This window comes from Furipterus horrens, unplaced genomic scaffold (assembly GCF_987537825.1).
Source record: "Furipterus horrens unplaced genomic scaffold, mFurHor1.1.pri manual_scaffold_3, whole genome shotgun sequence".
In the NCBI taxonomy this organism is placed as follows: Eukaryota; Metazoa; Chordata; class Mammalia; order Chiroptera; family Furipteridae; genus Furipterus; species Furipterus horrens.
Window position 1 is genome coordinate 150,849,109 of NW_028327173.1, and position 15,149 is coordinate 150,864,257.

The 15,149-nt window shown below is 43.6% G+C and overlaps 2 protein-coding genes across 2 annotated transcripts in view; both read right to left on the minus strand.

Moving 5' to 3' along the window:
* The window catches only part of SPG11 (SPG11 vesicle trafficking associated, spatacsin), an 87,988-nt gene extending 84,345 nt beyond the window's left edge, over positions 1-3,643 (minus strand). The window contains exons 1-2 of the mRNA XM_090270529.1: positions 3,383-3,643; positions 37-221 (exon numbers count right to left, since the gene is read on the minus strand). Coding sequence (XP_090126655.1) covers positions 37-221; positions 3,383-3,576 — 379 coding nt within the window. The 5' untranslated portion in view covers positions 3,577-3,643. The remainder of the gene's footprint in view (positions 1-36; positions 222-3,382) is intronic.
* A 3,532-nt stretch (positions 3,644-7,175) lies between these two features.
* On the minus strand, positions 7,176-13,907 carry PATL2 (PAT1 homolog 2). The gene is made up of 10 exons (XM_090271978.1): positions 13,818-13,907; positions 12,478-12,598; positions 12,281-12,378; positions 12,016-12,069; positions 11,780-11,913; positions 11,483-11,642; positions 10,846-10,986; positions 9,375-9,472; positions 8,577-8,726; positions 7,176-7,393 (listed from the first exon to the last, which is right to left on the minus strand). The coding sequence occupies exons 1-10, from the start codon at positions 13,905-13,907 to the stop codon at positions 7,375-7,377; spliced, it is 1,065 nt and encodes a 354-aa protein (XP_090128104.1). The 3' UTR covers positions 7,176-7,374.
* Positions 13,908-15,149: the final 1,242 nt, after the last annotated feature.

Genomic DNA, 15,149 nt, shown 5'->3' on the forward strand with positions numbered 1-15,149 from the left:
CAGATTTAAACATTCTAAAAGACCACCTATACTTACTGATATTTTGATCTTCGATGAGCTTTTGCAACATCTCCTCGCTATAACTATACAAAATGGTTCCATCACATCTTCCATCTTTCAAATTAAATTCAAAGAGGAGCAGTTCATAATTTTCACTAAGAGCGAGCAGTCTGGGCCTGTCTGTTGGTGTGCTGCTGTTAGGAGAATCCTCCCACACAAATCTAAGGAAAAAGTTTAGATTATTTTTCATATTCTATATCTACAATAACATTACCCACAATGGTGAGATTGGAAGAGCAGAATGAGCAGAGAACAGTTCTTTAGTTCATCTGGTAGCATTAATTCTACATCAAATTTAAGAGAATGTAAACTGCTCTAGATCCTGTCTTTTTTTGCTTCCCCTTCTATTTCTTTCCCCTCAGCTCCCTCACATCAACACAAGAATATAGAAGTGGGTGGTGAAAAGGGGGCATGGGGCAATAAATGATGGCTGCTTTTATTTCTTCATCCTAAATCCTGACTGATGATATATTTAAAAGAACTGTCATGATTAAGGGTAAGTTTCAACAACCAAGTATGTATATAAGTTATATGAGGTGGTACTCACAATGAACAAAATAAGTTTTGGTAACTCAAATACTTTCAAAAACTTTAAAAATGAAAGTAATTATCAGTCTGTCTGTTCCTTGTTTACACACCTCTGGTTCTATTTTACTCATTAGTGGGATCTGTTCATTAGTTTCCTGTATTAGGTGAAATCATATGGTATTTGTCTTTCACCGCCTGACAGTGACCAGAGAGGAGAGGAGAGGGGGAAAAGGGGAAAAAGAAAAGGAAGGGTCTAGTCAAGAAATTGGAATAAATGACCCATGGACATGGACTGTAGGAAAAGGGGGAGGTGGGCAGGACAGGGGAGAGCAATGGGGGAAAAAAATGGGACAACTATAATAGAAAAAGTTTAGAAATAAATAAATGAAAAAAAGAGGGAAAAAAGCAATTATTTGTATTAACAGACCTTAAGACTCCAAAATGGTATATTATAGAATAGTTCTGTCCAGAACTCCCTGTGATGATGGAAGTGTTCTATATATGCACTGTTCAATACAGTAGCCAATGGCCACATGTGGCTACTGAGCACTTGATATGTGAGTAATGCAACTGAAGAAATGAATTTAAAATTTTAAGTCACATGTGACTAATGGCTACCATGCTGGACAGCGCAGTTACAGAATTTTTAAAGCAGTGTAATGTCAACATAACAACACTGGCTAACAAGGATGGAAAGAGACTAATGATACTATAGCTTCAAGTTAAATAATCAAATTAAATTACATTAAAAAAATAAAAGGGCCCCAATTCTGTAAACAATGCAATGGAATGAAATGAGGCTACCACACTGATAAAGTTTCTTCTTTTTAAAAAAGCTGTTTTTTTTCCCTACAGAAGTAGTAAATTTTATATCTAGAAAAACTGAACTTGGTGCTATTATGTCCTTATTAGAAAAGATTAATACGTTATATATTTCTATCCTTGTGCCTAGACTGATAATTTTTTTCATTAACACCCAATTCCTGACTGTTTCCACTGAAAATCTGGAAAACAACATAAATTATTTTTTGGCTTAAATAACAGACATTTATTTCTCACAGTTCTGGAGGCTACAAGTCCAAGATCAAGGTGCCCACAGAGTGGTTTTTGGTGAGGCAGCTCTTCCTGCCTTGTAGACAGCCACTTCCTTGCTGTGTCCTCACATGGTTTTCACTCTGTGCTTAGAGAGAGATCTCTAGTGTCTCTCCCTCTTCTTAGTAGGAAACCAGTGCCATAGAATTAGAACCCCCCCTTATGACCTCATTTTTAACCTTAATTACCTTCTTCAGGGCTCTATCTCCAAATATGGTCACATGGGTGGTTAAGGTTTCAATATACAAATGTTGGTTGACAAACACAGTGCATAAGACTTCCATGCCACTGGAAGGCAGCCAGTTAAAAAGATGTCACTGCTCTCAGACTGCCTCCCTAACAACATAAATGTTGAATATGGAAAATGTTCAACAAATTAAGATACATTTAAAAGGCAGAATACTGTGATACCATTATTAGCACATGGACTATATTATCACATGGAAAGATGAAATTTTCAATGAAAATAACAAAATATAGAATGTAGTGACTTCAACAATATAAAAAGGGCTACATATATTTAAAAGTAAGATGTAAACCCTGAATACTATAAACTTGTCCTTATTTTTACCGTATGAAGTATTTGAATTAAAATTCAATTCAAATAAAAAATTAAAGCTTTTCTTGATCCACCTATTTATTGCATGCAGTAGCTTATGAATGCACCATTAATTCATGTACGTATGTCTTATCTTCTTTTAAGTTCTCAAACACCTAAAGCCTTCTACTTTTTGCGCTTCCTCATCCCTATCTTTACAACCCTTAATACTGTTGAATAAATCTACTTCCCCTAGGGAGTTTCCTCTTTCTAGCAACTAGAGATCAGGAATAAAGAAGAAAAACACAGAACAGTTTAAAGCATTCACTGATTTAACAAACGCCATGTCTACCCTCAGTCATTGTTATAGAGCCTGGAGAGTCCAAGGTAAAGGCACCTTTTGTCTACTCAGTTTTAAAGAGCTGATCATTTCCAAAACGTTTTCTATCATAAAAAGAGTCCAGTCAGACTCAGGTGGCGCTACCAAGCTTAATGGTGTAAAAACAAAGTCCTGCATCAAGAGTTACAAAAGTGGGAAGTAATACATGATTGTAATTATGGTTTTATTCTTGCACTCCTAAATCACGCCAGCCTCACATGTAAGAATACTTATTCAACTTTTAGGCATCCTCCTAGATAACAGCAAGCGCATAATAAGTAGTTGTTGAGTGAGTAAATGAGTGTACAAACTAGGCCCTTTGTCCTTAAAGAAGAAAGGGAGGAAAGCCCCATTTGTGAAGGAACTTGCTATGTTTCAGGGGCAAGAAGAAGGTATCAGGATCATCCCAATTAAACATGATCTCCAGCTGGTATCTTTAACGGGTTTAACTGAAAAGGTGAGCAAGGTGCAGAGTACAATGACGACTAATCGAACGTTGTTAATGAATAAAAGAATCAGAGCCTAAACTGAGACCCACCCCAGCTTCCCCGCAGCTGGCAGAGAGAAGGACCGCCGGCTCCGCCCACCCGGAACTGGGAAGCGAGGGTACAGAAATGGACTCAAGCGGGAAAGGTTCCGAGACAGAACCGAGCTAACTGTTGAGGCATTTTCCGCGGCTGCCATCCCTCTTCCGCTACCTGCAGGCCTGGAGCGGGGCATTAGGGCCAACCGAGCTAGGGCTCCGGACTCCCCCCCACAAGTCCCAGCCCTCCCGCAGCACTTACTGCTGAAAGCGCCCGTCGAGGGAGCAGCCACCCCCGCCCCGGCCACCCGGCGCCAAAGAAAGCACTTGAAGGCTGCCTGCAGCGGACAGGCTCCCCAGAACCTCCTGCTCTCTGTGCAACTGCGCCCGGGTTCCCAGCCGCCCCGTTGCCTCGGCGGGGACCGGCACCAACAACATTGGTAGAACTCGCTCCATGACTTCAGCGTTGCAGCTTTCCGAGCCACTTCGCCGCCGCCATCTTTAGTCCGGCAGCTGTTCAGATCACCTGAACCCTACTGTGTCCTGGGCATGCGCAACGTGGCCGACCCTCTCGCTGCCTTCTGGCTCAAGCAGCTACAGCGCAGCTGTCCCTGCCAGATTACATATCTTGCCTGTAGAGGGCGGCACCAATCGCTTTAGCAAAGCCGCTTCTGCTTTGCCTCAAGCCCACTTAATTGTATGCGGGCATTTTGTGCCCAGGCATCATGGTGGGAGGGGGAGATATTTTGAAATATGCGGGCAAATTTTGTCGTTAGGTAAGATCATTATAAATTGAAAACTACTTTGAATTGTATGAAACTTTGATTTTCTTACTTTAGAATGCATTCTTCGTTATTCGAAAGATAAAGTCACTCTGTGCAGTTTGCGGAAAAACGTAATTTTCCGTGTCCCGTATACAATGTGCTAACTTCCGTGAAATAATTGAGGGCCTATTTAAGCGGCCTAAGACAGGCTGTAACAGCTTGCTCACTCTGTAGCATTACCCTTTGCTATTGGAACCCGATTCCTGCCTGTTTTCTTGGCTTTTCTTATTGTGCTATTATTTTTGTTTACAGGCCCTGGGGTGGTGCAATGCCCTTAGTAGTGTGGACTGATCAATCACGAGGGAGCTGATCTGAGTACTGAAATAAAATATGCATTGTAATTGCCAGGGGAAACAGGGTAAGGAGTGGAAGTGGTGGGATTATCTTGTCATTACTATGCTGCTACATGTTGTCAAGCCCTGGCTGGTTTAGCTCAGTGGATTGAGTGTCGGCCTGCGAGCTAAGTGTCGCTGGTTCGATCTTCCAGTCAGGGTACATCAGAGAAGGAAAACTCTGACTCCAAAAAACCTCCGCTGCCTTGCGGCATACCTCTTCAGGGGAAAGGCTAAGGGAGTAAACCCCGACAGAAAATCCGGAGCCGGAGTCCCTAAGGCGGTTTGACGTTGTAGTCAACACCGGCAACTCCTGCGGCGCACCTGAAGCCAAGCTGTATCGACTCTGTCTTTCCCTTGGACCCTTCAGCTGCGAAGAGAGGGGGGGGGTCTGCTGCATGGGCAACAGCAGACCCTCCATATTACCCTGCCCAGGCTCTGTAGCTTCAGTGTCATCGCAAGATGTCGATTCAACACGGGAGGAGACAGATACCATGTCACTCCCGAGTCGGACTGCACAGCCATTCTGGGCGGTGCAGATAGACTCTTAAGAAGCTACACCATCGTCTCTCGAGACGGACGGCTGCCGACGACGACGACTATGCTGCTTCTCAGGGAAGTATGATCCAAGATTGTCAGGAGAGAGGAAGAGCAGAGGGGTGAGAAGAGGTACAGGCATTTTTGGAAAAGACTGTAATAGACAGCAGTCCCTTTCTTAAGATTCTTTTCCACAATTAGATGGAATCACAGGGCTACCAAAGATAAGCTCTGTTTGTGCTTTGACTTCAATCCTCTTGTTCTAAGGCTTTGTGTCTGTAAAACTATTTTTCTCCTGCCTTGTTCTGCCCCCCTCCATATTAGGATGCTTTATCATGCAGACATGGTATAATATGTGGAACCGATGGTCCTTATGATTTTGATTAAATTTAGTTTTAAATCTTGGCTTTAGAAATCATATCTTTCTATTACCCTCAGACCTAGCCTTTCCCCCTAGATCATCAGTAAACCCTGATGCAGAGGATAGTAGACCTCTGGCAGGCTAAAGATAACATCTTACTCCAAGTTGTGTTTCAAGTTTTGAGCCCTAAGGTGAAACAACTCCCTGGCTACCTCCCATGAGACCAGAAGGAGTCTGAAAAGACTTCAGAGCTGTCCTCAAGACCTGAAGAAATGATTCCTTACCCTTACCTCACCTCTGACCAATCAGTTGCCTTATGTAATCTGTAACTCACAGGCCATTGTGGAATTCTAGCTTTTGAGCGTTAGTTTCCTATTCTCCTGGATAATGCAATTCATCAATAAAATATCCAGAACTTCTCCACTGCAATTCTCAGTGTTTAGTGATTGGCTCTGCTAGCACTGGGTGGACAGACTTTCTGTTTTAAAACATATGTCATTCTTTTAAAAAATGACTTCCTTTAATCTACACCAACGGCTACCTCCTGTCAAATTTCTGCCTCCCTCCTAGAAAATTCCAAGTTGACTCCTTTTGTAGTCAGAAAAACTCCTCACCTCAACCCCTTTAATTAGGCTGCTGTCTCCACCAAAACTGTCCCTCAAGATTAATGATCTCTTTATTGCCAGAACCAGCCATCACCTATAGTTCCTCACTCCTTTCTTAAAGTACTTTCAACTTTGGTGATACCACTTCCCTAGTTTTCTACCTATTTTACTGATAACTCCTCCTCAGTCAGCCTTTATTCTTACATAACCTCTCCCTCTCTATCTTTAAATAACATTATGTGCTGATAACTCCCACTTTTGTCTCTTTATCCTGATACCACCTTTTCCTTCAACTCCAGACTGTTGTCTACCTACCTCTTATGTCTAATTGGATTTCTAACAGGACTCAAATTTAAAGTGTCTAAATTTAATTTTTAACCCCTCACAAACCCATTTTTTGTCATTTTTCCCCACTTCAGTGTGGAACACCCACCATTCACTCTACCTGGAAGTTATCTTTGATTCTTAACTACCACCCTTATCCAGCCCATCAACAATGGCTGACTCTTACTTACTTCCAAGACTTATTCCAAATCTCTGCTCTGCTTTGTCACCACTGTTCAATTCTGCCTGAGCTGCTGGAAAAAAAACCTCTGAACTTTCCTGCCTTTTCTTATTCCCTAGCTATTTAGCAGTCAGAGTGATCTTCTAAAAATGAAATCATGTCACAGTACTTTCTTGCTTAAAATTCTGACTTTATCACAGTTTAAAAAAATCCAAATTTTTGTTATTTTAAATTTATTTTTAAATAATGGCTTACAGATCTCTACCGTCCCCACTTATCTGTACTTCAGCAACACTTTATTTTCCTGAGACACACCAAGTTCATTCTCACTTTGGGGGCTTTTTGTTCAATAGTGCCTCTATGTGAAGTACTTTTCATTTCAGCTTAAATGTAACCTGTATTGACAGGCCTTCCTGGGACATTCCACTCCCGTTACTCATCACCCAGTTTTGTTTTCACCGTGGTTATTTATCACCACTTGATATTTTTGGTCAGTCCCTGTCCAAACAGAATGTAAGTTTCAGAAGAGCAGGGACTTTTCCTTGCTCACCACTGTTACCCTAACACCCAGAATGATTCCTAGTTCATAAAAGGCACTCCAGTGTTTGCTGACAAATGTATAACTTTGTTGGTCAAGTTAAAGTAAACATTTTATATCCCCAAAGATATATTTAAAGTCAACTCTTCGCTCAGCTAGGGCTATTTTTTTTAAAAGGCAACGTTGAAGCAACTTCCAGGGTCATACTTCTTTTAGACATAATAAACCTTAGACATAATAAACCTTGTCCCTCATAATAACATTCTTAGAGCATTCACACATAAGCAAATGGATTTTGTTATACCTCCTAATTTACAAACAAGTTTCAACACATCATTATAATGTCTCTTTAATTATACCTTGCTATGTGCCATGACTTTTTAGGCATCAGGTTTTTGAAGAAAGCATAAGAAAATGTTTTGAGTGGGGTCCTCCTATATATCAAAGCATAAGAAATATCTTCAGACTCTTGGATCCCTGTAGACATAGCCCATACAACTAATGTCTGATGATTAAACTTTTCCCACATGCACACATTCCAGAACAAGAAGATCAGTAGATCCAGGCAAGCCTACAAAGAGAACAGGTGTTAACTGCAAACAATTCTATTTCCTAAAGTAGTAGTGTGACTTAATATCTGGCCTTGATTGGTGTGGTTCAGTGGGTTGTGTGATATCCTGCAAACTGAAAGTTCACTGATTCAATTCCCCGTCAGGTCACATGACTGAGTTACCGGCCAGAGCCCCGGTTGGGGACGTGTGAGAGGCAACCAACCGATGTTTCTTTCTCACATGGATATTTATCTTTTTCTCTTTCTCCCTCCTTTCCCCTCTCTTTAACAATAAATAAAATCTTTGAAAAAAATAATATTTGACTCTTTTCAGCAGATGGTAAATTCTGAGGACAGATATGACCTCCATGTTGTTTATGTTTATATTTTGGAACAGCTGATACTTTATATATTTTGTTGTTGTTGATTGCTCCTGGGCCACTCCACTGTGGAGGCATGCGTGGTGGTCTTGGATGGAGGGACTGTGTTTGATCCAGACAGGACTTGTGATTCATCTCAGCATTGAATTTGGTGTTCGTTGGCTTTGCCTACTGATTCGGTAGCTTTGTTTGCTGGAAAGAGGGATATAGTAATGTTTCACCTCTCATACTAGGGTTGCTGTGTTCCATAGTATCAGGCATTTTCCACATTGTCTTTGCTTCTCACAGGGTCAGTTCCACGGTGGGAGTTTCCTCCATTGTTGCTTCTGCTCTTGGGACAATTAGGGATGATACTTGGTTCATTGATTCCTGTACTTGTTCCAGTAGCAGGTCTGGAAGCCTCCTAGATACTGGAGCTGTTAAGGTGCCTGTGTGTTGTGGGCCTGCTGGTCAAAGGGACCTGTTTGGAGATTAACGTTTGGGCTGTTCTGCATTAATTTGAACATCTTGCATTGTATTTGTCGATTCCATCAAATATTTCTTGAATGAACAATTCAGTTTTTCAAATTAAGTCTTGCCCTCAAATAGCTTAGCATGATAAATGACCAAAGCACCTGGGAATCAATTAAATGGTTTAGCTAAAGGAAGAGGCCATAGGGTCCTAATCTGAGATAGACTCATTACTCAGTAAATGCCAGAGTGTTTGCAACTACTTCTAAAAGAAAGCTATCCTCCATGCTCTTGGTTGAAAAGAAATAGAAAAGTGACAGAACCTAGACTAACCTTGAACAAGGGATTATGACCTTGTTTCTTCCATAACTTACTGCATTGTAGCCTCTAGCTGCTGTACCAATTGTTTGTCCACATGGCGACAGAACAGGGGAAGAAGGTTGCTGGGAAAGGATAGCGGTTCTGCCAGAGAGGCTGTAGGCATCTGAGCTATCTCCCAGGCAATTAGAATCACTATGTCTGTCCTAGAGGGCAGAGAGGAGGAAATATATCAAAGTATTTGTATTTATACAGGAAACAGACTGAAGGCAAAGATCCTTATTATGCTTCATCACCAATATGACCCTCTATGCACATAGCAATTAAGAGAACATTTGCACTTTTGATATATGCCAGGGTATTGTTTAGTGCTTTATGCATCTTCACTCTTAATCTTAAGAACTCTTAAGTGGTTAGTACTGTCATCCCTAGATCCCTCTTTTATAAATGAGGAAACAGGCTAAAGAGAAGCTAAGTAACATACCCGAAAGTTACAGTACTAACAAATGACAGAGGCAAAATTCAAACCTAGATCTGTTTGACTCTAAAGCTTGTCCCCTTCTAAATGGTAATGGAAAATACACACACACACACACACACACACATATATATATAAAAGTAAAAATAAAGCTTGTCCCCTTAATTACTATATTACCCTGCCTCCCATTGAAAATAACACTCTAGTGGACTATAGAGGGAAATAGGCAGAGCAACTACAACTCTGCTAGTCTTCCCTTTGACCAAACTCCTTTCTGATGCCTGAATACATACACCACTCAGGAAATATCTCATCTGGCCCAGCCTACACATCCCAGGGGTACTGAAATAATTTTTATAGGCCATTATAATCTTACCAAGCTATATGGTCACCATTGGATTCCACTAGGGACGGATCCAGGGATACCAGCTGCTCCCCATGACTCAGCAGGGCATAGAGCAAGGATATTCCAAACTGCAAGTGATAAAGCATCCAGGGGAAAAAAGTTCACCCTAGGCATTTGGTGCTTCCCTGGCTCTGTCTTCCTAACTACAACAGCAAGTTTATATGTACAAATTGAGTCCAACACCCATAGAGCTGTCAGAATTTACATTGGCTGGCCAAAGAACTCTCAGACTTTTCCAAGGGAATCATTGCTCTGAACTTTCCAAAAGATTCTTCTAGGGCTGGGTCCCCAACCCCCGGGGGCCATAGACCAGTCTATGGCCTGTTAGGAACTGGGCCACACAGCAAGAGGTGGGCAGTAGGTGAGCCAGCAAAGCTTCATCTGTATTTACAGCCACTCCCTATCGCTGGCATACCACCTGAGCTCCACCTCCTGTCAGATCAGTGGCGGCATTAGATTCTCATAGGAGTGCAAATGCTACTATGAACTGTGCTTGTAAGGGATCTAGGCTGCATGCTCCTTACAAGACTCTAATGCCTGATGATCTGAAGTGGAGCTTATGCAGTGATGCTAGTGCTGGAGAGTGGCTGCAAATACAGATTATCATTAGCAGAGGGGTTCGACTGCACAGAGACCATAATAAATCAATTGCTTGCAAACTCATATCAAAACCCTATCAGTGAGTAGCAAGTGACAAGCCACATCTGGTGGCAGCCTATAAAGCCATTGTCCCACCCTGGTCTGTGGAAAAATTGTCTTCCACGAAACTGGTCCCTGATGCCTAAAAGGTTGGGGACCACTGTTCTAGGGAACTGACTAAATGTACATTTGTGGGTCCTGCCCCCAGGAGTCAGAGTTCGTAGGTCAGAAATGGACCCAGGAATCTGATGCAGGTAGTCCGTGGACTGCACTTTAAGAAGCACTGCTTTAGGCAAAGATCTTTGGAGAGGGGATCGTAAGATAAACCACTGGCATATTAGAAGATATCAGACCTTCACATCTAGAGTCTCATCTTTTAAATGTTCTATTTTGTACTTATGCCCCTAATATTAGTATAGTGTTACATATAAATGACTTATAAACTAGCATGGGTGATGTGTCAGATTTTTTTTCTTTTTCTTTCTTTTTTTTTTTTTTTTTTTTACCTAAAGAAAAACAAAATAAAAAAAATTTGGTCACTTCTGCTTTAGAGGGTACATGAACACCATCATCAGAGAGCTTGTTAGAAAAGCAGATGCTTGGGCCCCACTCTGGTTCTCCTAAACAAGACCTTTTGGCAGTGGGTCCAAGGAACTGGTGTTCAATAAGCTATCCAGGTGATCCTAATGTAGAGGATAAGCTGGGAAGATGAGGAGATGAGAACATTCCCTCATTTATTCTGTGTCAGTGATACTACCTGGAGGCCATCTATGGCAAGAGAAAAACCTCCCAGATGTGTTACCTGATTCTGAAGCACCACGGTGACTGGCCGCTCTGAGGAGCCAGGTGGAAGCAGTATTAGTCCCTTAAGTCCTTGGAGAAGTTCATGGAAAGTCAAGTGACTGATGTATTTGCCCAGAGGTTTGAATAACATTTGTAGGACCTGCAAGAAGGTCGGCGAGTGCCTCTCTCAAACTCCACTCTACCTTCTCCTACCATGCCCCATGCTGTCCCCCTCCCCCACCCTACTCGATCCTTGTTCTTGCTGACCTGCCTTTGTTACCTACTTGGTCAGGTTATTATCACACCTACTACCACTAGTATCTCTCCATCCCCAATTCTGGTCCCTCAATATCTACTTATTCTAGGATGCCTTTCCTAAGGGCTCAACACTTGTCAAGGCGTCCTTATTTCACACCCTCTACAACACACACCTGTGCAGCCAAGGCCTGTGTGCTTCCTTTTGTTCGTTACACCCACAGATGATCAGCTGTTCCTACAGTTTATTCTGTTAAGTCCCTCACCTAAGGGGGGCAGGGTCGACACTCATCACCGCCCAGCGCCTTCTCTGGCATCTCTGGGGTTGGGGACTGGAGAAGGAGAAAAGATCCCTAACCTGCCCGTGAAACCATCGTCTTCTCCACTTAGTGCCACAGTACCTGATCAGCTGCATCCCTTTTGACCAGGAGGGGCAGGTGGTGTGTGACAGCCAGAAGAAGGCTAACAGCCTGATCCTGGGGCAGGAAGGGGAGCAGCCGGGCCACTAGGGCTTTCCCCTTCCTCACAGAGAGCACCTGCAGGAAGCCATCTGCTGCCTCCCTGTGAGTGAGATAGGAGAATATTTTCAGGCTGTGCACAGAGGAAAGGGCTACATGCCAGAAAGCAGGGGCTGAAGCAAAGCCAACGTCGTTGCTGATCTTCTCTTTGGTGGGCAGGGTGTACCCTCCCATGCTCACTCTAGGCTGTTCTGCTCCTGGGTCTTTAAGTCCTGGAAGAGCTTCTCAACCTGGTTTCTCTGCTGCTCAGAGTAGCAAGGCTGTGGAGGCCCATTCTTCTGGCCCTCTTCTATCTCTAGTAACTGAAGAAACATCTGGGAATTTGAGGGTGGAAAAAGGGGAGGAAGAGGTCAATATGAGCAATATCCCATTTTCAAAGGTAAATTAGGAAATCATCTCTAAGGAGCTGATCTCACCTTCTCAATCCAGGACAATACCCGAAGCCTCTGACTGCTTGCAGCTCCCATCTCCTAGAAGAGAGTCCCCAGCCATCAGGTGCACTTCCACAGCGGCAGCCCAGGCCTTCCATGAGCTAGAAATTGAGCTGGAAAGGCTAACACAAAGTCTAATCACACTTGTTCCTCCCATTTAGGTCACAAACTGAACTCAAGCATGAGGGTGCTTAAGACCTTGCTCCAAAACAAGGAAGAGAAAGGGGTTCTGGGAAGAGAATACTCCTACCGGCTCTGGAGCTCCATGGGGTACAGCATCAATAGCCCTGCGAGGGCTAAAACACGTTGACACAGCTACCTGGCCTAGGGAACCCTCGATTCGAACAACTGCATGAAAAAAGTCAGAACGGGCATATTTCCCTGCTCTTTCCACCCTCCATCCACCCAGATGGCTAGCCCAGCCCAGCACGTCCGCCCTGATCCTACCTGATTCATAAGCCTCTGCCTTCTGAATGTAAGGTGTTACCAGCTTGAGGGACTCAACCTTGCTCCTTCGCCCAAGCAACTCTTCATCTGCCTCCTTCTTCTCTAGTTTCTGATAATATTTCTGAGTGTCCATGGAATGTAAAAACATATACTCATCTTCTGAACTTAGAGTTAAGTTTCTCCAGTGAAACTTAACACACCCTATCCTATAGCCTCCATTCCAGAAACATTCCTGGCACCTTAGGCCCTATTGGCAATCATTCTCAAGTATTTTAAACATGTTGGGCCGTGTGCTACCTGTCCTGGGATTCCCCTACTAAGAACTTTGAGAGTTGGTACCACTACCAGGTCTGATAAAAAGGCAGAGAGAAAAGCGGAGAGCCAGGAAGCAAACCTGCCCCAGCATCTGCAACCTTCCTGCATTCCTTGTTCCCAAGTTATACACTGCACACTGCATATCCTCCACCTCCCCGTTGTGATTTTGTGATTCTACCTGTGCTTTCCAAAGTCAAGAGTTATTGGTGGTATGAAGACCGTCTGTTCCTCGAAGCATAGTGACTGCACTAGTGTCCATTGGTCTCTGGCCAGTTTTATACAGCTGAGGATTTGCTCAGTAGCTCTAATATTTTCCTAAAGAAATCTGTAAAACCCCAAGCTAAAATCTAGCCACTGAGCCAAACAAGGATTTAAGTAAAGCTCCTTCATTTGGGAGTACATAGTATCAAAAAGGCCAGACTATAAAACTATTTTACTTTCAGTGATGCTGACAGAAAGAGAATTTTGAAGCAGGGTGGAGAGAAAGGAAGGAATTAAATAGGAAGGAGATAAAGGTGGGAACCTTGGTAGGGGGCTCATGGAGGTTGAGGAGATAGTAAAAGAAAGCTTAGACAACCCCGAAACACAAATATTTGCCCCAACAAGAGGAGATAGGAAGCAGGAGGAAATGAGTCAAAATGTCTACCATCATTTGTTCAATTGAACAAATCGAATCCCACTATTTCTAAGATCGCTATTTTTTTATATAAATAAGGTAAGTAGATGAATGTTTATAACAAGACATTTCTAAAGACTCACAAATGTGTACAAAGGTGGAAAAGTCCATATTCCCAGGCTGAATAGGGGACATTCTTGGCAAAGGATGGACAAAACCTCAGAGTGTGTTTGGGGAATTGCAAAAGAACCCCACTGGGTTAAGGTGTAGAAGAAAGGGGTGAATGAGGTCGGAATGTCAATTTTAGAAATATGGCCCCTATGAGCTGAAGAGAAACCTGAGAGGGCCCATGGAGTCTAGGTCTTTTTGATCAGGAAGTCAGAGGTTGGGAAGAGTTCATGGGGCTCACCTGGTAGTAATAGTCTTCCAGGTAGGGGTTCTCACTCTGCAGCTGAACCATCTGCACTTTTATCACCCAGTCCTTCTCTTTTCGGGTCATGAGTTTAGCGTAAGAGTCTGGCTGCCGAGACCAAGGCTTCTTGGCTGGGGGACTTTAAGCCAGGAGGAGCATCCCTTTAGACCCACCCACCCCTGCTGCAGTGGTGAGCAGGGAGCAGAGCTGTCTGGGAAGGATGGGAGAGTGCAGAGGTGTGCAGCACTACAGGAGTCCAAATTATGGGCTTTGGGGAAATACTCAGCATGCACATGGGTTGCCCTCAACCCTGCCCCAGGTTTAGTTTTTACCTAGGTGTTCGATTATGCTGCTGCAGCTGCAGGATCCGTTGGTGCTGGGGGTGGAGCTGGGTCAGATGACTGGGAAGACTTAGAAAGAAACTTAGCTGAAAGGAAAGTCTCAGCTCCCTACCCCCTCCACTCATTTAGCCTCTGGTAACCTCAGCTGGACATCTAAGGGAACTCTGTTTATGTGTTTCCCCAAAGACAGCCACGTGAAACATCACAGTCCTAGCTCAACAGGGCTCACATGCCCCTCCAAAATATACTTTTCTGCAATTTGACTGCAGGAAATCTTGACATAGTAGAAAATCACTTAGCCTGGTTGTCAGGAGTTCTGAGTCCTAATCTCAATTCTACCATGCCAGCTAACCTTCAAGTAAGTTCTTTTAGTCTCCCTGAGCCTCCATCTACTCATCTGTGAGGGAAAAGGGGTTGGACTCTACCTCAGACTTCCCTTATTAAGTTTCTGTATTTTTCTATGGCAGCTGATAAGAGTGACCCCCACCTCTCTGCAGCCACTACCTCCTGAGACCTCCAGAGAAGAGGTCAAACTGCTATAGGTGCTGGGGTGCCTGGTCCCCTGAACCAGTACCTGAACCGAGGGTGCCATGAGGTTGGTGAGCTGCAGAAGAGAGATGGGTCTGGTGCAAGCACTCGAGGTCCTAAGTGCCGCACTGGAGAGCTGGTGCTGGGAAGGGTGGGCCTAAAAGGAACTGGTGACAAGTAGTCCAGGGTCTAAGAGGAATAAGAGGTCTGTGAGGAGGGCATCTCCACCAATGAAACGCTGCCCTTGCTGCTAAGTCCCTTTCTGGCCTCTACATTCTCACTGGCTTTTACCCCCAAGAACCTCACTGGACATTTTGCTCTCTTGGGGGAACTTCAAGCCAACTGTGAGGTCACCAAACTGTGGATCTTGTCCTTGTGTCCAGCAGGGTTTGTCACCTCCTAGAAAGCAGCTCTTCAGTCCATGACAATGTGGAGGCATGTGTTTTCCCTGCTGTCTGGT

Bases quoted from the DNA above. Each gene is read 5' to 3' on its own strand.
- PATL2 (XM_090271978.1), bottom strand. From the start codon at position 13,907: ATGACCCGAAAAGAGAAGGACTGGGTGATAAAAGTGCAGATGGTTCAG. The intron at 12,379-12,477 runs GTAGGATCAGGG...TTTTTCATGCAG, and splicing joins GGCAGAGGCTTATGAATCAG to TTGTTCGAATCGAGGGTTCC. The intron at 11,914-12,015 runs GTGAGATCAGCT...TCAAATTCCCAG, and splicing joins TATTGTCCTGGATTGAGAAG to ATGTTTCTTCAGTTACTAGA.